We start from the raw sequence: 26,052 nt of genomic DNA, 5'->3' as shown, positions 1-26,052 counted from the left end.
AGATGTTTGAACTGAGTTTATTTTCCCCTGCGACGTTGAAACAAAAACAGTAACAAATAAAGAGAGCTGATAATCAAGCAGAGTAACAGGTGAACCATATAACCGTTTTCCTTTTTCCAAATAAAATAGTCTTGCTTCAATAGTTCATGAAAACTGGCATAGCTATTGCAAAGGCACAGCTATTTATTTATGTTTTTGTAGTTGGAAATTAGTAGTTAAAAACAAATCTTTTCACCTCTTTATAAATGTACTCTTAAAATTATAATGTCGCAATCAACTGGAATAAAAACTGGCATCGGTGTGAAAAGATGAGGAATCAAACATAGATAGCAGTGCTGTTTTTTTTAACATGTATTTATGCTGTTAAGATCAGAATGTTTCATAATCTGGTCTCGGTAATTTCTTCCTCTGAAAGGAATTTCCCACACACAGTGATGGCTTTAAACTCCTCAGTGATCTCCAGCATCGTCTTCCCTTTAGTCTCCGGCAGAATGAAGAAGGTATAAAGACAACCCAACATGCATACACAGGCAAACAGCACAAAGCTGTATGAGTCGAGAGAACCCTGTAATAGAAATACATCAGAGGGAAATAATTGTTATTATTAGTGCAGTTTATCATGCACATCAATGCAGAAGCTTTACTCTGTTTTCACTCACAATAAGAAATGGAAAGATGAAGCCGATCACTGCCAGAGCCAACCAGCGCAGCGTCCCGACGATGACGAAAGCTGCCAGCCGATCAGACTGAATAAAAATTTCACTGTTGAGTGTACCTGTAGCTGCACCTGGGTCAGCCAAAGAGATGATACACATCAGTGTTTTCCAACAATTCCAGGACCTGATCAAGCTTTCAACATTTTTTGCAAACACATGTGTAAGCTGGTTGACAGGACAGTTGCCAGAGACTACAAGAACAGACACACCAGCCTGTGCACTGCCTGGATTGATTACAAGAAAGCCTATGACTCAGTGCCAAGTGGATTCCGGAATCTGTGGAACTGTACAAGATCAACAGGACACTAAAAGCTTGGGATTTGGGATTGTGGAAGATGACACTGGAAGCCAACTGTAGCACAAACCAAGGGGATGCAGTCTCACCACTGCTGTTCTGCAAAGGCCTGATTCCAAAGTGGAGCAACAATCAGCCACTCGCTCTACATGAATGACATCAAGCTGTACGCCAAGAATGAGCGAGAAATCGACTCACGGATTCATATCGCCAGGACCTACAGTACAGACATAGGGATGTCATTCGGGTTGGGCATGTGTGTCGGATGGTATCAAAGGGCTGAAGGACGATCAGAACTGAAGGGGTCAATGTAGCAGAGGGCAACATAGGGATAGATAGATAACCAGAATAACTACGGGTACCTTAGGATCCTGCCGACTAATGGAAACCATGAGGAGGCCACAAAAACCTGAACTAAAAAGAATTTCCTCCTGCGATTAAGGTAAGTCCTTAGAAGTCAGTAGAATGTTAAGAACAATGTTGGGGCCATGAACATGTCAGAACATATCAGATTGCCAGCTGGGATCATGAGCTGGTCAGAGGAGGAGATAAAAGCCACAGATAATAAAATAAAGCTCCTCACTATGGATGGAGGATCCATCCCAAGACCAGCCTACTGACACCATACATTATGCGAAAAGAGGGAAGGCGCTGAGTCGCGAGCATTAGAGCCCTTATCCAATATAGAACATCCAAAATCCAAGAATACATCAGGAAGCTGGCTCCAAAGGATGATCTACTCAGTGAATGCCCCAGACTGCCGAAACCTGATGAGAACAAGGGGGAGCAGGAAACAAGGAGAGACAAGCCCCTACATGGCATGTACCACCACCATCAGATAGAAGACCTAACAAGGGCAAGAAAATGCAGGAATGACAGACAACACAGAGGCACTAATCACATTGGCACAAGAACAGAAAGCAGCACATAAAAATCTAAACTTATTACATAAGCAGACATTGATCTCAGTGTGTGATGTACAGAATTGCACATGTAATGAGTAAACTGCGAAGCACATACCAGGTCCTCCAGAGAAGAACACAATGATGAGGATGATCATAGTAGCAGTGATGTATGAAACCCAGTAGCTTGAATCCTGTATGAATGAAAACTTTTTATGAAATATGAGTTTAACATTAAATGGTCTCTGCACCCCAATGCTCCTAGAGTACCTCCCACAATAAGAGCATCAAGAACAACTTCAGAACCCTCCAAATGCATAAATCCTGTAGCCTGAATTGTCAAACTCTCATTCCTTGGGTTGCAAATCCAAAGGAAATCTAACAAAGGTTAAGGCTATCCTGCAGATGTTTTAACTGTTAAAGCCCCATAATGTACACTGCTCCAAAAAATAAAGGGAACACCTAAACAACAAAATGTAACTCCAAGTATATCACACTCATGTGAAATGAACCTGTCCAGTTCAGAAGCAACATTAATTGTCAATCAATTTCACCTGTTGTTGTGCAACGGAAACAGACAACATGTGGAAATAAGTGGCAATTAGCAAGACACTTCCTATAAAGGAGTGGTTCTGCAGGTGGTGACCACAAACCATTACGCTGTGCTCATCGATTCTGGCTGATGTTTTGGTCACGTTTGAATTTTGTTAGTGTTAGTGAGGCGTGTCTACAACCAACACAAGTTGCTCAGGTTGTGCAGCTCATCCAAGATGGCACATCAATGCAAGCTGTGGCAAGAAGGTTTGCTGTGTCTCCCAGCACAGTGTCCAGAGCATGGAGGAGACACCAGGAGACGTGAAGGAGGGCATAGGAGCACTGCAAGAGCCCTGCGACATGACCTCTAGCAGGCCACCAAAGTGCATGTTTCTGCTCAAACTGTTAGAAACAGACTTCACCAGGGTGCTATGAGGCCCAACGTCCACAAGGGGCCGCCTGTTCTTACAGCCCAACACCATGCAGGGCCATTGGCATTTGCCAGAGAACACCAATATTGGCCATTGGCACCCTGTGGTCTTCAAAAATGAGAACAGCTTCACACTGAGCACATGTGGCAGACGTGATAGTCTGGAGACGCCGTGGAGAACGTTCTGCTGCAGCAACCTCCTCCAGCATGAGCGGTTTGGCGGTGGGTCAGTAATGGTGTGGGGGGGCATTTCTTTGGATGGCCCACAGCCCTTCATGTACTTGCCAGACGTACCCTGACTGCCATGAGGTACCAGGATGAGATCCTCAGACCCATCGTGAGACCAGATGCTGGTGCAGTGGGCCCTGGGTCCTTCTGATGCAGGACAATGCCAGGCCTCATGTGGCTGAAGTGTGTTAACACTTCTTCCATGATGAAGGTATTGATGCTCTGGACTGGCCTGCCCGTTCCCAAGACCTGAATCCAGTTGAGCACATTTGGACATCATGTCTGGTTCATCCACCAACCACACGTTGCACCACAGACTGTCCAGGAGTTGGCTGATGCTTTGATCCAATTCTGGAAAGCGATCCCTCAGGAGAACATCCCTCAGGAGAACATCCGCTACCTCATCAGAAGCATGCCCAGGCGTTGTAGGGAGGCTATACAGGCACATGGGGGTCACACACACTACAGAGCCTCATTTTGACTTGTCTTGAGGAACTTTCTCTAACTTTTGATAAGCTTGCAATGTGATTCTCCACTTTTATTTTGAGTATGATTCCAAATCCAGACCTCCATGGGATAATAATTTTGATTTACATTGATCATTTTTATGTTATTTTGTTCTCAACGCACTCTACTTATATATTGAAAAAAGACTTTTAACTGCAATATTTCATTAATTGAGAATTGAGATCTAGGATGTGTTATTTTAGTGTTCCCATTGTTTTTTTGAGCAGTGTAGTTGGCTGTAATATTTCTGGACAAACCTCATCAAATGCTGGGACCTTGGACCAAAAGTTTTTGATGTATTCTTCTGATTAACACGGGGAACATTGATGCAGATACTTCAAATGCCTTACTAATCCAAAGAAAGCACAGTATCGGCTGGTATATATTCTGTATGAACAGAATCTATATGTCTCGCCTTGAGTTAGGTCTCTGGCAAGTCTCTGAGTGCAAGTGTTGTTTTTTCAATTTTCTTTTGGTCAGTCAGCCTTTTCTCAATTTCATCTTGAAGTGTGATGCACTTCAAATATTTCAACATTTGAAACAAATGAAGAAAAATCATCTGAGCAGTCCTTTAAAAACCTTCAGGTTGAGCGTAATCGTGACCAACACCCAGAGAGAGAACATGGCACCGTAGCCCCCCCAGAACAACGGTCGTCTCCCAATGCGCTCAATCAAAAGACTCTGAGTAAGAGAAATGCAGAAAATACGTATTCAATCAGATAAACATCTTGTGTTTAATAATATGATGTAAATGTTACAAAACATATTGAACATTCGAAAAAATGATCATAAACACTGGGAATAAAGAAAGATTTACTCACAGAAGCTACGGTGGTGATCATGTCACAGACTCCAAGACCAAGGGTGACGTAGCGGATCTTATCTTCTGGTATACCTGACTCCATGAAGATGTCAAAAGAAAATATGGTGATCTGGGATGGAGAAAAATACTATAAGATTGGAAAGGGGCTACTTTCAATGTGGACAGCTTGGACTTTGACTTGGCCATTCCATCACATAAATACATTTTGATCTAACCATTTCATTGTGGCTTTGGCTGTTCGTTTAGGGTTGTTGTCCTGCTGGAAGAAGAACCTCTGCCACACTTTCAAGTCTTTTGCAGGCTCTAATAGGTTTTCCTTCAACATTCCCCTGTATGTGGCTCCATCCATCTTCCCATCAACTCTGACCCTCCTCTTTGTCCTTCCTGAAAAAAGCATCCCTGCAGCATGATGCTGCCACCACCATATTTGACAGTAGGGATGGTATCTTCAGTGCAGTGCGAGTTTTCCACCCCACATAGCGTTTTGCATTTACTCCAAAAAGCTCAATTTTGGTCTCATCTGACTGGAGCAGCTTCTTCCACGTGTTTGCTGTGTCTCCAACATGGCCCGTGGTAAACTGCAAATGGGACTTCATCAGGTTTTATTTTAACAATGGCTTTCTTCAAGCCACTCCTCCATAAAGGCCTGATTTATGGAGTGCATGAGTGATTGTTGTGCTGTGGACAGATTGTTAAATATTCTCTTGTATTTCATCCTTTGGAGGGATGTTGTATTGCATGATCACAGCATTTTATTTTTGTTTGAAATTATTCTGAAAACAAATGGCTTTGTTCAGATGTCCAAATTGAGAAGCAGACTCACCACAGACAAGCCTGAAAGCTGATTGAACCAGTAGATGAGGCCCATGGTGACGAGCTGCCATCGAACAGTCCTATCCTTTAACAGCTGCACGGGGCTTTTTGGAGGGGCTGCTTCAATGGCCGCCTGCTCAGTCAACATCTCATCCATTTCCTGTTTGTAATCACCTGGACCCCACAGGGTCTGCAGAGCTGAGAAGAGCGCAGAAACACAGAAAACAATACAACCACACATTTCACATCTTTGAGATGGTACATATTACTAAAGCCCGGTCAGTGAAGCATATAGGTAGTACACATAATCCCAAATAACAACAACAACAAAACAGCTTTCAATGCTACAAATAGTTATTTGAGAAGATACTGTATTATTTCAGAGAAAAATAATAACCTTTTCTGCATTCTTGTTCATCTCCTTTCTCGATGAACAAATATCTGGGTGATTCAGAAAGAAAAGGCAATACCAAAACCTGAATAATGGAAAAACATGCAGGGAGAGAGAGGGCTACGTTCCACAGCTCCTCGCGACCAAGAATCTCACTGTTAAAACAAAACAGAATTTGATAAATGGTTGTAGCCTGACACATTGGTACTTTATTGACCAATGCTGATATCATGCGCCAGTCTAGTGGCTCATCGTGTTACCTTTGCTTTATATAAGGGTTTTTGCGTAAGTAGTATCAAGAGATTAAGTTGACTTTGTGACTTGTAGTAGGTTGCATTTTGTCTGACATTCAAAACCGAAAGCATTTTCACTTGAAATATTGTCGTATAAACGAGGCAAAAAAGACTTTCTTGTTAGCAATTATGGGAACACAGAAATCCCCTTGCAATTTTATCTGTAGGCATATTTTGGTAATTTCGGTAAGATTTACAACATAATACCTGCACACACACAGAATATACAGTTTTGAATGGTGCTGCATGTGAGGCTGGCAGTCATCAAAAGCACAAAACAGGACTTGGATTTGCTCATAGTGGATGAATACCTTGGATTTGTTGTATTCTGATGATTCCCACTTAGTTATGATAGTTTTAGCACATTCAACCGACTTCAGGCATTGGATTCACTGTTTTTCAAATATAAAAACTGCCGCCCGCGCCTTGAGTTTTCAATGGTACAATACAATAGGTCCCTATTTTCTTCTCCAAATCTGGTGGTTCATTCTCTCAGCAGCAGTGTTGCCACAGTTACCTTGAAAAAGTAATATGATTACTGATTCATGTTACTCCTTTAAAAAGTTGTTTAGTTACTTTACTGATTACTTGTATTTAAAAGTATCTAAGTTAGATTACTACTCAGCAGGTGTTGAGTAAGGAATCAATAATGTTTTCAGCCTTCCTAATAATAAAGTAAAGTTGTTTTTTCAGACATATACTTAGTTGGTAAGACAGTACTACAATACTAGCTTTACAGTAGGTACAGTATGTTTTGTTTAAGTTTGGAGATAAACCTTCCCAAAGTGAGCAAAATGGATTTATTTATTAGCTTTTTAGCCAATCAGCCTAGAGTTTTCCAAATTTGTAAGACAGGACCAATTGAACAGTTGGTGAAACGTCAGCTTCTGGTCTGAAATGAAACGACCCCTTTAATAATGACAGGGCATACCTACTTTAATCCCAAAAGTTGTCCAACCAGTTCTCCAAGTGACATAAAGATTGTTGACGTCAGAGTCACTATTCCTCTTATGATTTTGGGGGAAATCTCAGTGAGATAAGTGATGTGAAAGCTGTATCCCAAACCTGAGTAGAGAATAATGAGTATGAACCTTCAAAATAGAAAATATGTAAATGCATTGTTTGGAATACTGTGGTTTACCTGCTGCAACGCCAAACAGCATCCTTGCTACCATGATCATTTCAAAAGAATTGGCACTTTTACTTGTCAGCATGATCACAGCTGCAAGAATTGCAATACAGCTGCCGCAGATTACTCCCTTTTTTCTGATGAGGAAAAGCATGGCACTCCATATATCTGTGGACGGTATGACTATTGAGTCAATGTTGTCCTCACCTTCCTAGGGTTCCTGCTATGAATTTAACGCTCAAAGCACCACAGAGTCCACCGACGGCATACAAGGAAACAATAAGAGACCACATCATTGTAACCGTCTCTGGAGGTGGGGTCTCTTTATATCGCTCATACCAGCTGCTGTTGATGAAGCTCTGTATGAACTACAGGAAAAGTTTGAAAGAATTAGCATGTTGAAGAAAACAATACAGAAATCATTGAATAACCTCCAGTTGGAAAAAGTGATGCGTCTCACTGGTGTGGGAGAACTCAGTGCAGTCATATGGTAGCCAGTTTGAAAGTTTCCTCCGACTCCCAAGATAATGATGAGGAGCAGAGCATTTCCACCACTCTGAAGGACAGAGCAACAAAAAGAAAACAAGTTCATTATAGATGCACCAAAAATGGCCCAAACAGCATTTGGCCTTCTTGGAGTGAGTGGGCGAAGTCCTGAAAAGGGGGACCGCTAATGGACTCCATGGTCTCACTGGGTGACTTCAACGGTCACGTTGGCAACAACTAACCAGGAAGAGGGTGATTCGGAGGAATTGCCTGCCCGATCTGAATGCGAGCAATGAGATTGGACTTCTCTGCTGGTCATGGATTGTTCATAACGAATGCCATGTTCAGACACAAGAATGCTCACAATATAAGTGTTGCTTGGTCCAAGAGCTCCTCGGGTCTCAGGTCAATGATCAATCTTGTTATTGTTTCACCTGACGTAAGACGGTATATTCTGGACACCTGGGAGAAGAGAGATGCAGAGCTGTCAACTGATCACCATCGGGTGGTGAGTTGGATCCAGGACTCACAGAAGAGATTATACCTCTGGTTTGGTCTGTGAGCGACTTTGGGTCCCGCTATGAGAGCTGGTGGAAGTTGCAGGGGACAGAGATATCCGGGCTTCTTTGGTCTCATAACCCGCCTAATTTGGGATATCCAGCTTGTATCAACTTCTCTGATGTCGACCTTGTTTTGAGCCCCAGCTTTCGATAATTCTTGCATTGCTGACTACTGAACCTGTGCTGTTGTGAGATTATTAATAAACTGCCTTCACTTCACTCCTGAATCGAATGTCCATGAAGCCTGCCATGGGCTAAAAATGACAAAACCTGAATTAGCTAAACAGGACCTGGATATTAAAATACAATTAGGAAATGTGTCCACTAATGGCAAGGCCCCCCACCAAGTCTCCAAGTCCCTATGATATCTCTCAATCTGAATTCCTTGTGTTTTCCAGTTGGCGACGATTTCGTGGTCAAAGTGAAGGAGCAACCATGCTGGAAGCTGGACACAACTCAGTCATTTGTTGAACAGAAATAGAAAGTGCTTTCACCATCCTCTCCAGGGAGGAACGAAACTGCTCCTGCTCTGTCTGTAGACATTCCATACCAGTAGGAAGAGAGGTCGACTGCTGGTCATGATAAAGGAGGCACTGGCCCTGGCCCTGGCCTAAAATGGCAGCAATGGTCAGAAACTCACTTGTTGAGATCAGACTGTTGGGAATCCATCCATCTTCTACACTTTATCCTGTGCCGAGTCGCTGGAGCCAATCCCAACTAAATATGGGTGAGGGAAAGATACACCCTGGACAGGGCAACAGCCAATCACAGGACAAACACAGAGACAAACAGCTACTCATACTCACATTCACAACTAGAGGTAATTTAGGCTCACAAATGAACCTCACAGCATGTTTTTGAACTGTGGGAGGAAACCAGAGTACCCGGAGGAAACCCACTCACTCACGAGAACAACATGCAAACACCACACAGAAAGGCTCGGCCAGTACTTCTCACTGTGAGGCGAGAGTGCTAATCAAAGGTAAAAAAGTCCGGAAGACAAAATCACAAAACCAAGAATCCATGTGAGAAAAGTCTGGAAGGACTTCAAACAAGAGCAGAGTGTATAAGTAGACTGACAGACTCAGGTGAGGTGAGGTGAGGTGAGCGGGACACCAGGACGCCAGCCGAAACTCAACTCATGTTTTTTATGAAGTGTGCTTAGTTCTAAAGGTGTTTGGAGTGGTTAACAAAAACTGAAAGATAACAGTGGTCACTGAAGATTGATTTTATCGTCCTTTGATCAATGCAACGATGACATGCAACTAAAATTCTTGGTAAATCAGTGAAAACCTACCAGTTGTTGAATCACAGTCTCCATTGAGTGCGTAGTGCTGCTGAATGTCTAAACTGCTTGGACTTTGTTATCTGTTTCAGGCTGGTTATCATTAACTTTTACTAACCCAAGGAAATACAATAACTGCCAATACCATTGCTACTCTGACGTGTGTCGAAACAATAACCACAGTCTCACTCACACTAATGAGTGTGAATAAGACCATTGCACCGTGTACAATGTCATACCAAGTCTTTTGCTATTTACTGAAAATGAGTACTTTATTAGCGTTACTGTCTTTCTTTCATGTGGGTATGGTTTTCACTACGTGTGAACTAAAAAGTGAAACGTATGTAACCGGGGTGGGAAATGTGAAGAAAGGCACTTAAAATGTATCGATCTGGCAGTAGTGTTTTCATGGAGTTACTTTACACTGTAGATGGAGTATTCGTATGCTGAGTACAGTTTCACCAAATGGAAAGACATCCTTAAGAAACCCACAAATTTCTTAAGGTTTTTGGGATTTTTATCTATCTATCGATCGATCGATCTATCTATCTATCTATCTATCTATCTATCTATCTATCTATCTATCTATCTATCTATCTATCTATCTATCTATCTATCTATCTATCTATCTATCTATCTATCTATCTATCTATCTATCTATCTATCTATCTATCTATCTATCTATCTATCTATCTATCTATCTATCTATCTATCTATCTATCTATCTATCTATCTATCTATCTATCTATCTATCTATCTATCTATCTATCTATCTATCTATCTATCTATCTATCTATTTATTGATTTATCTATTTATTTATTGCACAGTGTACAACGGACCTCAATTTTTATTTGAAGTTGAGTGTTTCGTTTGCTCCTGCTTCACATAACTTTTTGGTCCTTTTTTGTTTTATTTTAATGAGTTTATACAGAAAAAAAAGGGAAATATAGCATGTTTTTCCAGTTCTTATTTACTCGTTACAGTAGTCAAAGTTACTGTCAGGAGAATTTCCTAGTAAAACAAAAACTCAGAATACACAGGAATCGGAGTGAGAGCGATTTAAAAAAGTTTAAGACAATTTTATTACATTATTCTTGCAAGAAGAGACAAAGTCACAGCACACAACCTTTGCATGATTTTCCAGGAGTTTGCCTAACTCTGAAGTCAGACAGCGCCTTCCTGAAGTCTGAAATTGTTTTCAGACTGCATTGAAGGACACCAAATGTAGCACAGAGGTTCCAACAGTGCTGACACAGGTCATCCTTGAACACAGACTGCAAAATCACACATCATTCTTTATGAGACAAAACAAGATTTCTCAGTTACAATCAATCAAAATGGTCTAAAACAAAATGGAATAAATAGTGACATCAGCTCACATCTCTATTACATCCTCTGGTCCAGGAGTGGCCAACAAGTCAGAGACCAAGCGGCACAACAATTACAGTGGTACCACAAAAAGCCCACATCATACAAATTGGGTTTCCAAATTACCTCCCTCTCTCACACAGACACGAAATGACATGAAGTGAAAATTCATACATAATGTATGATACATTTCCATATATGGAATTACAAAAGTCAGACAACAGTCAGCAAGGCGTGGATTTACAGCATTAACAGGAATAATTTCACCCCCTCAGCCCACACAAATGAGCAGGGACCGACTACAAATTGCAAAACCGCTACAACAGCGAAGATAGATACCAGAAACATACATCAATATCAAATTAATTGTTGTAGTATGATCAAGTAAAGGCTGCAGTGATTATGGTGACACTGCAGTGAATTCCAGTCAAGTTATTACACTGAAAAAAGAAAATACTTGGACCAACTTAACTAATTGCGTCAATTGGTATCACCTAAATGAATCAAGTTCTTGAAAGTTAAGTTAATGAATTAGATTAAGTTTGAACTTAAGGTAATGAATTATTTTAAGTTCAAAGAACTTGATTCATTTAGGTGATACCAATTGAAGCAATTAGTTAAGTTGGGCCAAGTATTTTCTTTTTTCAGTGTAGGTATTTTTGTGGTATCTGTCTTCGCTTTTGCAGCGGTTTGTATTTTACAGACAGTCCCTGCTCTCTGGTCTCACAGGTGGCTGCTCATAGAGAACAATTTTGTTTCCGCTGCTTCAAAGACAACTACTTTTGACAAAAATGACCTTGTAGCATATTGCTGACCTCACAACGATGGGAAAGAGGCCTCATTTGTGTGTTGATAACGTTTTGTTAGAGTGATTGATGCTGGAACTTTACCAAACTCGCTCTCAACATGTGTATCTCAACTGTGTCTGGCTCTAATCCAACAAAAAACTCCAACTTCTTCACATACCGGTCATGCTGGTGTGACACTTATTAAATGTGACATCACATTTTGTGCAATTTTTGTTGTTTTAATCTGAAAATATTATTTCTGCCATGGAAATGTAATAATATGAGCCAAAATGGTCAATTATTGGGTCTTCACAAGCGGAAAAGCCAGATTTATTTGATAAGCTGAGCGCTAACCAGTGTTACTGGCAGGAGGAAGTGTGGCACTTTGCTTCTCCCCTGAGACTCGTCTTGCCAGTAGATTCTTGTTGACTTCCTCATTCTGCTGAGCAAAGCAGAACTACACAGAAGCATTGGTTGCCGGTCTAATCATTTCCAATTTTTACAGGTTTGTGGAGTTATAAAACTTTGATTAAACACCTACATTTGTGACCATATATGTAAATAAGATGTGAGAACAATTTGGTAAGGGTATGGACTATGTTTAAGCAGTTTAATGAGCAAGTAGCAAACATGGTCTTTTCTGTGTCACATGTGGCCCAAAATGGCGACCCTATAGTTTAGTAAGTCTTCAGCTCATGCCTTTATCTGAAACCAATAGTTATGAAGAGTGATATGCTCGTGTCTTTTTATTTGCACTATGAGTGAGATTAAGTACACATTTTGTCTTTCATGCTATTTGTTTCTGATATTGTGGCTGATGTTCCGTTAAAATGATATTTGAATGTGAAAAGACACAATACAGGAATAGAGGTATTTTGTAAATTTATAAACAAATTCTGCTGAGCTAAGCTGAACTGCACAGAAGCAACAGACCTGTTACGCTGGCGTATCTGAAGTGTCTCTGTACCTGAGCCTTTGTTTACATGCCATTGTGTGCTTTAACTAGCCCGACCTGTCAAATACTGTATAGTGCAGCACCGGCTGGGGAGTGGGTTAACACTGCAGGAGGGATTTATGGATTATTATTATTATGGATTATGGACGTTACTTCCCGGGACTTTATTTCTCCATTTAGCACAGTTATATCAAATAGTTCTGTGCTTCTGGTAATTTAGCATCTGTCATTGTTCCTTCATTGTTCTCCCATCGTAATCATCTTGGTTTTGTGTTAAACTGTGCGACAACGTGAGTGAGAGGGACATTGCAGTTGATCATGGTGTTGTGCGCTGAGTGACGCATTTGAGTACCAATTAAGAAAAGTGAGAGAATTATTTATAGCTGGAGGAGCCACACTCCAATGGTTTCCGTTAATGGATCAAGGAACCGCACACTGACCGGCAAAGAGCTGCACACTGGCTCGCGGGCCGCAGGTTGGTCCACCCGTGGTCTAGACCGCCTCAAAACTTGGTCTCTGTTGTTTTTTCCTCTGGAGAGGATCTCCCACACACAGTGATGGCATTAAACTCCTCAGTGATCTCCAGTATCGTCTTTCCTTTTGTCTCCGGCAGAATGAAGAAGGTGTAAAGTGAACCCAGAAGGCTTACACAGGCAAACAGCACAAAGCTGTAGAAGCCAAGAGATGTCTGTGAGACGACACGGAAGATAAATCACAATGAGTTTCATGGTACAATCGGCATTGTTTAGCTCAAGTTCTGTTTGTTTTTACTCACAACAAGAAAAGGAAATATAAAGCCAATAATTGCAACCACGAACCACCTCAGCAACCCCACAATGGCAAACGCAGACAGTCGATCAGACTGGATGAAAATCTCACTGTTGAGTGGACCTGACGCCGCACCTGGGTCAACCACACAGAGAAATCTGATGTTGAACAATTTTCAGAGTATCGCGTTAATATTAACTACAAGTCCACTTCAAATCAGCTACCAGGTCCTCCAGTGAAGAGCACAATGATGAGGACGATCATAGCAGCAACGATGTATGAAACCCAGTAGCTGGAACTCTGTATGAATTAAAGCTTGTGTTATTTACACAAAATAACTGAGGATCTGTGAATGCCTTCCTAAAAGTGATGTACTACCAGAGGTACCTTCATGTTGAGTGTGATAGTGATCAACACCCAGATTGCAGACATGGCACCGTAGCCCCCCCAGAACAACGCCCGCCTCCCAAGACGGTCGATGAGAATACTCTGAATGAGATGAAGGCAAAAGATAAGGATCAAGTTCAAAATATATTTAGTAGTTAATCATCATGAATTTCCTGGTTTGGGAATGGAGATGTTACAAAATATACAACTCGACATGAAAACTACACAAAGATCAATTATTTACAGGGAAACATTGGTACAGATGAAGCATTTTTTCTCACACTCGACATAGAAGTGATGATTTCACACAATCCAAGGCCAAGGGTGACATAACGTATGACGTTTTCTGGTATACCTGACTCCATGAAGATGTCAAAAGAGAAGGTGCTGATCTGGGAGGAAAAAAAAAACATGAATAGCGTTAAAGGGCTGAGATTAGTGCAGATTTGACCGAGATCTAGTCAGTGTTGTCATAAGGTATCTCAGTGTATGAACGAGCCTGCTGGGATAATAAAATATTTCTATTTTATTGTAAACCTGAAGTGGTTCACTCCAGAGACACCCAGCTGGATCACAGTGTCACATCACTTCCCCTGATGAAGCCCTGTTAGAGTCTGATATGTAACAACAACTCAAATTGTTATAAATGAAAATGTAATACAACAACAACACAACAGGTAGAGGCCGTGGAGGAAGAGGAAGACCTGAAGCAGGAAGACAATGTAGAAGAAGAGGACCAAATTTATCTAATAAAGTACGTGCAACACTAGTGGACCATGTCATGAGCCATGGATTGACGCTAAAGGAGGCTGAACAAAGACTTCAGCCAAATCCAAGCAGATATTCTGTGGCATCTGTCATAAGGGCGTTTCAACAAGAAAACCGGTAAAAAAACAAATCAGTCCACCGTTACAGTAATCTGCTGCTTATTGTATGCACCGTATCTGCACTTTGGACAGCCCTTCCTGTGTCATGTTACAGTAGGTTACATGGGTTTTTTTCTACATAGGAATGAGGCTTGAGAACGGCGAGGAGGAAGGGGGTGCATTTTCACACAAGAACAAGAGAGAGAGATAACAAACGTGGTTTTTGCCAATAATGCCATCAGGCTCAGAGAAGTTCAAGCAAACACTATTGGTGACCAAGCCATTTTCAACAATGTCCATCAGGTCTCTCTGTCAACACTGGCACGCATCCTGAAAAGAAATCAGGTCCAAATGAAACAACTGTATCGAGTGTCTTTTGAGCCGAGCTCAGAGAGGGTCAAACGGTTACGGCATGCATATGTGGAGGTATGTATTGTTGACTTTACTGTAGCACTATGATGTTGCATACTGCACACATGACCTTCTGACATGTACATTGACTGTTTACTAGATCTTGTCTCTCACTCTATTTCAGAGAGTTCTACAGATGGATGCTGAGGAAATCCAGCATGAGTTCATATGCATAGACTAGGCAGGGTGGCATCTGCCACTTTTCCAGTGGCGGGCCGTGCATTTCAGACCGAGGCCTTCGCGAGTGCTGCTCTGACTCAATCCACCCCTCAATAACTTTTTTATGGTTACAAAAACCATGTTACCATGCAGAAATGCAGTATAAAAACCCTTTGCATTATGGATAGATACTCGTGTAGCCAGAATAAATACCATCATGAATGAAAAAAATCCAAGTTCAGTCTCTCCTTCAGCTGCAGCTGCATAAAATAGCTCCTGCTTTTCCCAAAACTTCTGGGGGTCGGTGACAAACGTCAGCCTTTCGTCGTCTTGAAAATAATATAATGGCAAATAATATAATACTGAATCCTGCCATTGAGTTTGTAGGGAGTGCAGATAAATTGCACATGAACTCTGCGCTTGAGTGCTGCGGTGCGTTCAATGACCTCTTGGAAAAGTCCGTCTTGAAAATGGTTTTGACGAAAAATCTGCAACCAAATGTCTTTATTTTCTCCTTTAGTCATTGTGGGTTGATAAAACCACTATTCAATCAACACAACTATATTTTTGATCATGCAGCTCGCTACAGATGCAGTCAGCTAGCTGGAGAGTGAACTCTCTGACGATCCAATCAGAGAGCTTGAATACACTGACATCATGCACGGCCTTCTAGAAGTTAAAAGCTTCAATATGGAAGTACAGTCTGGAAGCAGCGCAGCCGGCCGGGGCAGAAGCTATGAGAGGAAGCGGACAGACTATGTGGAATTATTTAATAAGTGTTCATGGACAAAATATAATCAACATCAGTCTGTGATTCTGATATTTTTTCTTGCAGGCCCTGACGGCCCACCACTGGTGTTTTCTAACTAAAGCATGTGAAATACAGACATGTTAAACTCACCTTGATTCAAAAAGAGAGGATCTAATTCTCAGCAGCTCCGGATCACATATTTCCTCTTTACCATAAATAAATGAGGCTGGGGCTTATTTTTCAACATTTGGGCATTACATAGTGAATTTCTACTCCTTTCACTTTCTTTCTGGACGTGTCTGAATCAAATGCTTCAACATCAGGAGGAATGGAGGTGTAGAGTGATAGAACGCAGCTCTACAGCCGTTTCCAATAGCAACCTGTGTAAACACACGCTGATCGACAATAAAAGTTCTCTTTCACATGAAGCGCCATTAAAAGGCTCATTTAATGGCTAAAAAAATCCAAGCTTTCATTTACAGTAGTATGTAGTTTGTTTAGCAGTTACTGATGAACCAAAAGTATGGCTTTAATATAAAGCAGTGCTGTGGAGCATCTCATAGCAGAGAGCAACACAGCTCGCATTCAGACCTCTCCCTTCGTGGCCACAAGTAAAGAATCTCTCAGCCAGAGATTAAATGATCTCGTTCCCTCGCTTTATTAATTTGAGGTAACGACTTATTATCTCGTTCCCACACATTATTATTTGTCTCTATGGCCACGTACAGTCCACTTTCTACATCGTTCTCTCGGGTTAAAATTAATAAAAGATGAGGCTACATGATGCCGTCAATCATCCCAGCTCAGTTTTCATGATCCACTTTAATATCCTGGCAGCAGCGTAGTTTGTCATGTTTTATGGTAGTTTGATAGACGAGATAAAAACACTGCGCTGCCGTCCACCACAACGCTCCAGACAAAACGCAGAAGCACGGAGACTTGAAAGTGGGCGGAGCCTCGGGCGGAGCGGCGTCAGGGATGCTAACCACTGTTGTTAACCTCACTGTTAACCTTGACGGCAACGTTAGCTAACGGGATGACTAACCATGTTTTAAACAACGCATATTTAACAGTTGGTTAGCTATCGGCGGTTTAAGGATTTAACCAGAGGTCAGGGCTTAACTGGTGGTTAAAATAACCGAGTTTTGAACAACTGTGCCCTGGAAGGCAGCCGGCAAGGCAGTAAATGAAGACTCTCTGCTGGGGAGCTTTGTGTTGATCCAATGTGATGTGTGCTGTGTCTTCTTTTGAGCTCGCTGATTATGATTTCAGTAGTTAATTGGTGATCTTTAGTTCGTTTAGTTGCATTTAAAATTGTATTTAAAATCTCTGCTAAAAACAAAATGTGGTAATTCATGTACTATGATTTACAGTGAAGGACATTTGATAATTTTATATATTAAAAGTAGAAATTGTGTTGATTAAAATACCATTTAATGACAGATAAGAATGCATTTTTGGTGGAGTAAAACACTAAAAAATAGGTACTTAACTTCAACTTCATAGATTTAAATACTCTTGTGTTGATGTGCTATATTTCCAGTACTTTATTTACATATGAGTTTGGATTGCAAAAAAGAAACGCATTTCATTGTGAAATAGGTTGTACATGTGCAGTGACATGATTTCTTTGTTAAAAGGTTTTCTACCTATGGCTACATGACCTACCTATGTCCAATAAATAATGGTGAAAAGAAAGGAAAGACTCTGTGGTCAGATGCTTCTGGATCCTTTAATGTCGGGAATCTGCACAAACCAAGGCTGAACTTCACATTATGTTTAAATGTTATTTTTCCACTTCTGTAGTATACATCGTCACACTGATTGGATGTGGCCTACTTCGGTGACAACGACGATCAAAATGTGGTTTAAGGTTAGTAATCACAGAGTTGTGAGTGTTTGAGTTAGTTCAATGAGCTCCAGAGCGCATTATGTGAAAGCTCGGGCCCTAAAATTAATGTTGTGTCAATACGTTTGGGACTTGTCTTTGTTGTGATGACCACCTCGGGGTTTAGGGTTAGATCAATGCCCCGCGTACATGATAACCTTTTCAAGTGAAAACTGAAGACTTTCGTTGTGTTTTGGATGTCCCTTTACAGGACAACAGTGCTCTGAGCTGCTTAAAATGCAACTTTTTGAGAACAGTTCTGAAGGTGGAACTTTGCAAAATCGCTCCCGACTCCAATCCCCATGGAAGTGATCGAAATAGCAACTTTTCTGAAACGCTGCTACTACGCATGCACATCACGGTCGTAGTAAATAGTTCTTCTGCACATGCACAAGTAGATGGACAATAACAGCGTTTGCCTCCAGAGTAAATGTAAGCCATGAATGTAGTTCAACATCATGAAAAAGAAATAATTCATAAAGTGCATTTGCGCAGCCTTGACTTCACTGTTTGTAATCGACACGTAAATGTTTTAACTAATAGATTTTCTCCAGCAGCAAGACATTGCTCTTTCTTTCACAACAACAGGGGGCAATCAAATTGTTTTCTTGAGCATGTTCACTGTACTTGTGTGGCCTGAACTGGTGATGCGTTTTGCCCGCATAGGTCTTCCAGGTCATTGGAATGAACAGCAGACTCACCGTAGACATGCCTGACAGCTGGTTGAACCAGTAGATGAGGACCATGGTGACCAACTGCCATCGAACAGTCCTATCCTTTAACAGCTGCAGGGAGCTTTTTGGTGGAGCTGCTTCAATGGCCGCCTGCTCAGTCAACATCTCATCCATTTCCTGTTTGTAGTCACCTGGACCCCACAGGGTCTGCAGAGCTGGAATTTAGTCCAGAGACAAAGGTTAGAAAGAGACATTAGACAAAGTCTTCGTAAGGGAGTCAAGTTATTAAATTGTTAATTAAATGTGCTCCTCATTGATAAAAACCTTGCTCTTTGTCTTTTTTTTTAATGGGTTAATTTGACCCATTTCTAAAAGCTAGCTTTGGTTTTCTTTCTTATAATCACTTGAAAAAGACATAAATGGTTCCACACTATGCGCTTTACAAGTAATTTAAATCTATATATTTGTTAAAATATGCCTTTTATTCAAACACGGTTTAAACACAGTGTCCTGACTCCATTCTGTCATTAACTTGTGTGAATCTGATCACAACAATAGTAATAATTCAAAATTCCGCTTTTTTCCATTTTAATCAATGGTACAAGTTGATCTAAAACAGATCTATCATACAATACAGTACAACAATCGCATTCTAAATTAAGTCAAAATGGTGGTAGGTGTGCAGTAAATGGGAAGATTGTCTGTTTTCATTTAAATGATATCTTATCATGGTTCAGCATATAGGTCATGTCATGTCAAACCTTGTTATGTTTGGCAATCTGGTCTGTCCGTGTGCAGTTCATGTTGCAAGTACCGTAATTTCCAGACTATAAGCCGCAACTTTTTTCACATGCTATGATCCCTGCAATTGCGCGGCTAATATATGGATTCTTAAGGGTTAACAGGCTTTATGCCGCGGATACATCTCCGGGGCTTTATTCACTTTTCACAAAGCTCCATCTGATTTTAAAGATCTGATATTTAAAACCATTCATTCATTCATTCCTTCATTCATTTTCTTCCGCTTATCCGTTTCCGGGTCGCGGGGGCGACAGTCTGAGCACCGTCACCCAGATCACATCGCACCATTTAAGAACCTTCCTGCAGGTGGTGGGCCCACGGGAAGGTGGCGCCCGGCGTGGGACACGAACCCACTACCCTGAGATTGTGAGTCTCACGCTCTACCAATTCAACTTTATTTATATAGAACTAAATACAATGTTTTTGTTCTTGTTCTTCACTTGTTCCCCAAGTCTGTTTCGCCCCACAAGGGTTGCATCTGAAATAATAAGGTTAATAATGGTCACGCCTGACAGAACTGCAGAAACATGAATTTATGGACCGCTCATTTGCTCCTGTCGTCACAGTGAGGAAAGTGACCCTCAAAACAACTAGATGGAATATATAAGCTAAAAAGAAGAGCAGTGAGGAAGCACTGCCTGAAACGTTTCTGTTGTAATAAAGTGAAATTGAGTGACCACAATGCCGTGTCTATCCATCTGTGTCGTCCAATGAATCAATATCGTATAATCTCACAAAGTCACGCGTTGACAAGTCAGTCATTTTCTGGCTGTGAACATGGCAACAGCTGCTTCTTGCCCGATGAATGTGTTTTATATTTTACTATTTTTAGAGAATGACTGCTCCTCTATGGTAAATTAAGCTACTCTGCAGGGTTTCTCTGTGTGTGTGATTGGTCAGACGCCGCAAGCTCCGCCCTCGTGAACATGCTTTCTGGGTTGAAATATCGAGGCGTTAACCTGCTTCGTAGTAACGCTTATCAGGATCGCACATGTCTGGGTCAGTCACCCCGAGTGACAGGGAGATATCCTGGGTATGTTTCTCCAGAGTTTGCCTTTTTGGCTATACATTTGGGTTTTACCATCACCTGCTGTAGTCATATGTCACTTACCTTTTCTGTGGAATAATGTAATGCAGTGAAACTGCTGCCACAGACCGTTTGTTAGACAGGAGAGACACCAACCTTTTTTGCATGCATCCTTATCTCGTTTCTCTATGTATAAATATCTGGGAGATTCGGGGAGAAACGGAAACACCAGAAGTTGAACCACTGAAAAAACTGCAGGGAGCGAGAGGACAACGTTCCACGTGTCTTTGCGGCCGATGATCTCACTGGAAAAATGAAAGGAATTCTTTTTAGCCTTTTAATTTTCGTGATATGTTATGTATATGAATCAATTCTAGACTTATCTCTAGATGTTTGCAAATTAATGATTAAAAAAACATTAATGAATATTTTCACAGGGAATTTTTCATGAAATAAACTTGTTAAGTGTCTTTGGTGTTTGTTTCTTTAATCTGCATCCTGCATTTTTAGAGTGATTGGCTGATGGAATCTGGAGCATGCCCCCTACACCTTAAAACGTTTTTACCAGAATCTACACAATCAAATGTTACTATTGCAACAACGCATCATCAGTAGGGTAAAACCAACCTGTCTTGCAACGGTCTAACCCTTAGCTCACCTTCCCAGTTCATGGGTGAACAATTAATGCTTGGTGAATTCTGCTTCAAAAGTATTTACTAGAAAATAGGTTTTTCTTCAAATGTTAACATTTATGCCATATTTTTCTGAGGGATTTCCAAAAGAACTGTGAATCATATTGGATCATAAACCTATTAATATCAGCCACCTCTTAAAGCAATGGCAGAATGCAGGGGTGTCAAGATCATTTGATTTCAGGTCACACATACAGCCTAAATTCATCTTGAGTTGGCCGGACCAGTAAAATAGTGCCATAATAACCTTTCAAATTAAACTTTTAAGTTTTTCTGTGTTGTGGTGCAGAGTATATGTGATGAAAATCTTTATATTTTCACAAAACCAAACAATTACTACCGAAAATGACGCAGAGCCAAGTTTTTAATGAAACCTTCTGTTGCCCAGAAAACTTCTGAAGCTGTTGCATTTTGCACGTTTTAACAACGTTACCCTTACAGAATGACTTTGATTTAGATCATGTGTGGAGTAGATTATAAATCATCTGTCGAATAACATGCCGATTTCAACATACCTTAATCCAAAAAACTGTCCAGACAGTTTTCCAAGTGACGCAAAGTTTGCCGACGTCAGAGTTATTTGGCCTCTGATCTTTTTGGGCGAAATCTCCCCGAGATACATCAGATGGAAACTACCTCCCAAACCTGCACGTGAGGTAAAGCGAGGATTACACTATGTTCCCGGCAACCACGGCAACCACGTGTCAGGCCACCATGGACAAAATGGGATGGAGGTGAGACAACGCAGGGGGACAGGATGGGCAAACGTAACAGGTCGGGATTGCCGTGGGCGCCGTGCCAGATTTTTAAACTGTCAAAAAAATTGCCACGCCGGCCACGGCGCGGATGAGAAACTCAGTAGCCCGTAGCAAAACGGGATGAACGTCACAAAATATAATAGGCAGTAATAGAACTTGGAGGCGGTCCGTAGTGGGACGGGAGGCTTACAGGAAGTTACGTTTAGTGCACGTTCTGTCACGGTTGTTTCATGGTTGCTTCGCGTTTTATCACGTCGCATCGCGCTTCGTCATGGTTCTCACGGCAAAGCTACGGCGTATGGTAGCCATTTCATCACGATCAATCGCGGCTTGTCCCGGCGTGTGACGGTTTGTGGACCCGACGCGTTGCGTTCCACTCCGGTCTGCCAAGGCGCACGGGAGGAAGCCGGGCCCGGAGGGGAGTTTCATTTGAGTCTGAGCGATCAACGACAGAACACCTTCAACAAGCTGTGCCACCGAAAAAGAAATCAAGAGGTATGAAGGCCACAGTGCACTGCGTTTTGGGCAAACGGGGACGCCGTGGCTGCCGGGAACATAGCGAAAAAGGTGTGCAAGATGAGTAGGGGCATTGGAGATATTTAGGGATTCATCGTCATTGTGCAGAATGCTGACATTTACCTACTGCATAGCCGAACAGTATCCTGGCCACAATGATCATTTCAAAGGATTTGGCAGCTTTACTCGTCAGCATGATCACAGCCGCAACTATTGAAATACAGCTGCAGCAGATTACTCCTTTCTTTCTGAAGGAGAGAAATACAGCACTCCTTATTTTTCAAAGTCACGTGACATTTACAGTTGGTTTCATACTCACCTTCCCATTATTTCTGCAATGATCTTGACACTGATGGCCCCGCAGAGACCACCGACAGCAAAGACGGACACAACGAGAGACCAGATCATGGTGACCGTCTCTGGAGGCGGGGTCTCATTATATCTCTCATACCAGCTGCTGTTGATGAAACTCTGTATGAACTGCAGGGTAAGAAATAGACAACGATCAGTGCTTCAAATGAAAAACACAAAGATCATTAAAAAGTGCCGTGGCTCACTGGTGAAGGGGAACTCAGTTCAGTCATGTGGTATCCCAAATGAAAGTTTCCTCCAAATCCCAAAATAATGACGAGGAGCAAAGCTTTGCCGCGAGTCTGAATGTGAAGGAGAACAAAAAGAGTCACAGATCATTTTAACTGTCTCTTTCAACAGTGTTCTTTTAATATTTATTTTAAAACTGATTTAACCATCCAGTGTTGATAAGTGACAATATAAAGAGTTTGGACAACAGTGAATGTAATACGCCTGACGCAGTGGCAGCAGGTAATGAGTTTCTTAGTTGGGGCTCTTCGTCATTCTTCAATTTCAGCCATCATTCTGAGTGTTAATTTAAATACAATGCATTAAAAACCACATAACAACAAGCACTGAAACTGCTGCCAATCTTGCCTTTTTTACATTGAGGTGTACTTTGAATCTGCTAGTGAATAGACCATTTAAAGGGGTCATATTATACAGCTTATACTGGCTTACAGTTTATTGCCCCAAATCCAGCTTTTCCTTGTTTTTCATCCATTTTGAACATTGGATCATATGAGCTGCATTTAGAATCTGCTGTGTCTCGGTGAGCAGGACTGTCTCCGCCCACACATGCCCATCTTGGGAAGAGGATGAAGTACTGCCTTCTTGTGGTGCCATGTGCCAGAGCGGAACTCTGGGAAGGTCAAAAAGATGGCCTACCTTCATTGGGATTGGCTAAACCCCTGATGACACTGTATAGGGTTTGGTTTTTGATTCTCACTCTCACACACACACACACACACACACACACACACACACACACACACACACACACACACACACACACACACACACACACACACACACACACACACACACACAACTGTCAAAATCATGTACTTCTGTATTTGTTGTTGCTCTTTCATCATGTTAATATTGAGGCCGAGCTGCTCAGGTTCGTTTCATCTAAATAGTATATATAGCATCAACAAGGGTATTGTCTGTATATTGTCTGCAGCTTTTCAGTCAAATTTCTTCTTTCAGACAGGTAAATTAGAAGAGATGAGTTAATAACCAGGGAGCGGCTTGTTGTCTTCATCTCAGCATCTTGTAGAAACACGCGAGAACAAATCAGAAATGACTCTAAGCCAATCAACTATCAGGTCTGGCGATTGGGCAATTTAAAAAGTGCCCCAACTCTCGGACATCAAATGACGCTGATTGGTTTAATTCTATGTCATTCACTTATATTGTTGATCAGTAAGTGGTGAGGTCCAGTGCCCTCTATTGGCCACTAGGACTGAATTTCGAAGATCGCAAAAGAAAACAATTAATTATTTTTTCAATTCTTTGTAGATCTCTGTATATATGTGGTGTTCACACACATACACATTGCACATCATTTTTGCTTCAGAAAAGTTTCACATTTACACAGCCATGTTTTGGAAATGATGTCTTACACAGAAACGGCAGAAATGCTGAAAATGATGTCATTTTCATGTTGGGCCACTCGTGGGTGCCGTTGGTTGTTTTTGTAATGAAACCGCAAGCTTAAACAAACTTTAACTTGGCAAGTACACAGACATTCTTTAGGACAGACGACGAAGTTGAATTGCTATTCTGGGTGACTCAACAATAAAACTACCAAGTCCCAGGAGAATATGGACTGGGAGTCATGATGCTCTGGAGGCCGCCATTGTTGTTATTGTCCACCTACTTGATGAACTATTTACTGCAGCCGTGGTTCGCATGCACATTGGCAGCGTTTCTAGAAAGTTGCATTTTCGCCCGTTTACACGACAACAAAGTTGGAGCGTTGTAAAAAAGTTCCACCTTGGGAGCCGTTCTCATATTTTCAGTGTCACATAAACACATAAGCACCTAAAACACAACGAAAGTTTGACATTTTCACTGGAAAACGCTGTCATGTAAGCAGGGCCTGAGTCGGAGCTCCCATCCCGCCGTCAGGAAGCTGATCAGCCACCACCAATATTAGAATGTCTTTTTTTAAAATGATATCATTAACTGTGGAAAGTATAAAACTTAATCATGAAAGTAACAGATTAGGCCTATTATGTCTTTCAATTCAGTCAGAGGATTATCAGGTTCTCCCTGTCATAATATAAAAGTTACACTATGTGATAAATGGCAATACTGAAATAGTTGTGTACTTGTTTTGCACTACTTGAAGAGCTCTTGGTTCAGGTTGATAGCTCACTAACTGCACTGTAAAAACATCTTTTGAGGAGAATCATGTAACCAAAGGGATTTATAAGAACCTGTATGTAACAGTATATTGATCATAGATGTAATATTATGAATATAATCAACATGTTGTATCAGAGTGAATTAAATTAACGTCTACATTTCACGATGTGTTACAAATGTGAAACTTTTTTCTGTTTATTGCCCCCACCAAAAAAAAAAAAGAAATAGGATTTCTGCCCTTGCACAGCTTCTGAGTGTAATGACAAGTTGTTGTTTTTTTTGTGTGAAAGGAGTACACTTTGAATAGTGCAGTGACTCGGCAGATACTGCGGTTCTCTGACTCACTGAGCTGTGACAAACTAAAATACAGTTTTATCTCAAATGTGTCACTTCCTTTTCAACTTACACCTCAAACAAGTTTTGTTTCTTCCATTCAACTCTTTTCACCACAGCATTATACTGTTTAAGGAAAATAATGACTTCTGTTTAAGATTTTGACACATTTTCACCCACTGCTTCTAATGTCTGTTAACAATACTCACATTTACAGACAATTATCACAGGGAATACATTTCTATATGAGTCAAAACTTACCAGCTGTCGAAGCAAGATCTCCATCGTGTGTTTCCCAGTACTGATCAGACAGGATGTGTGCAGACTGCACTTACTTCGTGATGTATTTCATGGTTATCATTAACTTTTTGTCAGAATGCGTCGCAAAAGAAGAAGAAGGGAGATCAAAAAGTGGGAAAGAACCACAGTAATGTTTAATGATTCCATGTTGTGGTTACCAAACCTTGGTATAAGGTCCATCTGAAAAAGGTTGTAATTGAGTAGATGCTGCTTCAGAATAGCCTCCCCTATCAAATAGGAGCTTGCTTATAATGTTTAGAGATTTCAGTGTCCAGAAAAGCTTTGTTTGTATGGGAAGAACTTTGAAATACAGTATATCAAGCATTCAATTTCAGCATTTTATGTGTTGGTGTAATAAAAGGCCTGCTATTCAAGTTTAGGTACAAAGAGTTAGGCCTCGTTTACGCGGCACTGTTTCAAGTGAAAACGCATTGCGTTTGTTTCAGAAAAGTTTTGCGTGCTGTTGTTTGTTTTTGTAATGAAGCCACAC

At 41.2% G+C, this 26,052-nt stretch overlaps 2 protein-coding genes across 2 annotated transcripts; both read right to left on the bottom strand.

Moving 5' to 3' along the window:
- LOC308108988 (solute carrier family 2, facilitated glucose transporter member 9-like) lies at positions 1–25,547 on the bottom strand (the record flags this gene model as incomplete). Its single annotated transcript, XM_080462318.1, has 11 exons — positions 1–565; positions 660–787; positions 2,032–2,107; positions 4,192–4,293; positions 4,434–4,544; positions 5,259–5,446; positions 5,646–5,794; positions 21,444–21,573; positions 22,326–22,450; positions 22,522–22,682; positions 25,524–25,547. The coding sequence occupies 11 exons, from the start codon at positions 25,545–25,547 to the stop codon at positions 380–382; spliced, it is 1,380 nt and encodes a 459-aa protein (XP_080318444.1). The 3' UTR covers positions 1–379.
- LOC308108553 (solute carrier family 2, facilitated glucose transporter member 9-like) lies at positions 13,007–20,907 on the bottom strand (the record flags this gene model as incomplete). Its single annotated transcript, XM_080461600.1, has 6 exons — positions 13,007–13,192; positions 13,660–13,761; positions 13,941–14,051; positions 18,436–18,623; positions 20,393–20,488; positions 20,895–20,907. 6 exons carry the CDS (start codon positions 20,905–20,907, stop codon positions 13,007–13,009), a joined length of 696 nt encoding a protein of 231 aa, XP_080317726.1.
- Positions 25,548–26,052: the final 505 nt, after the last annotated feature.

Source organism: Lipophrys pholis (genome assembly GCF_963383615.2).
Source record: "Lipophrys pholis genome assembly, chromosome: 4".
Lineage (NCBI taxonomy): Eukaryota > Metazoa > Chordata > Actinopteri > Blenniiformes > Blenniidae > Lipophrys > Lipophrys pholis.
The sequence above is the reverse complement of the archived record's forward strand: the minus strand, read 5'-3'. Positions and strand labels throughout refer to the sequence as shown.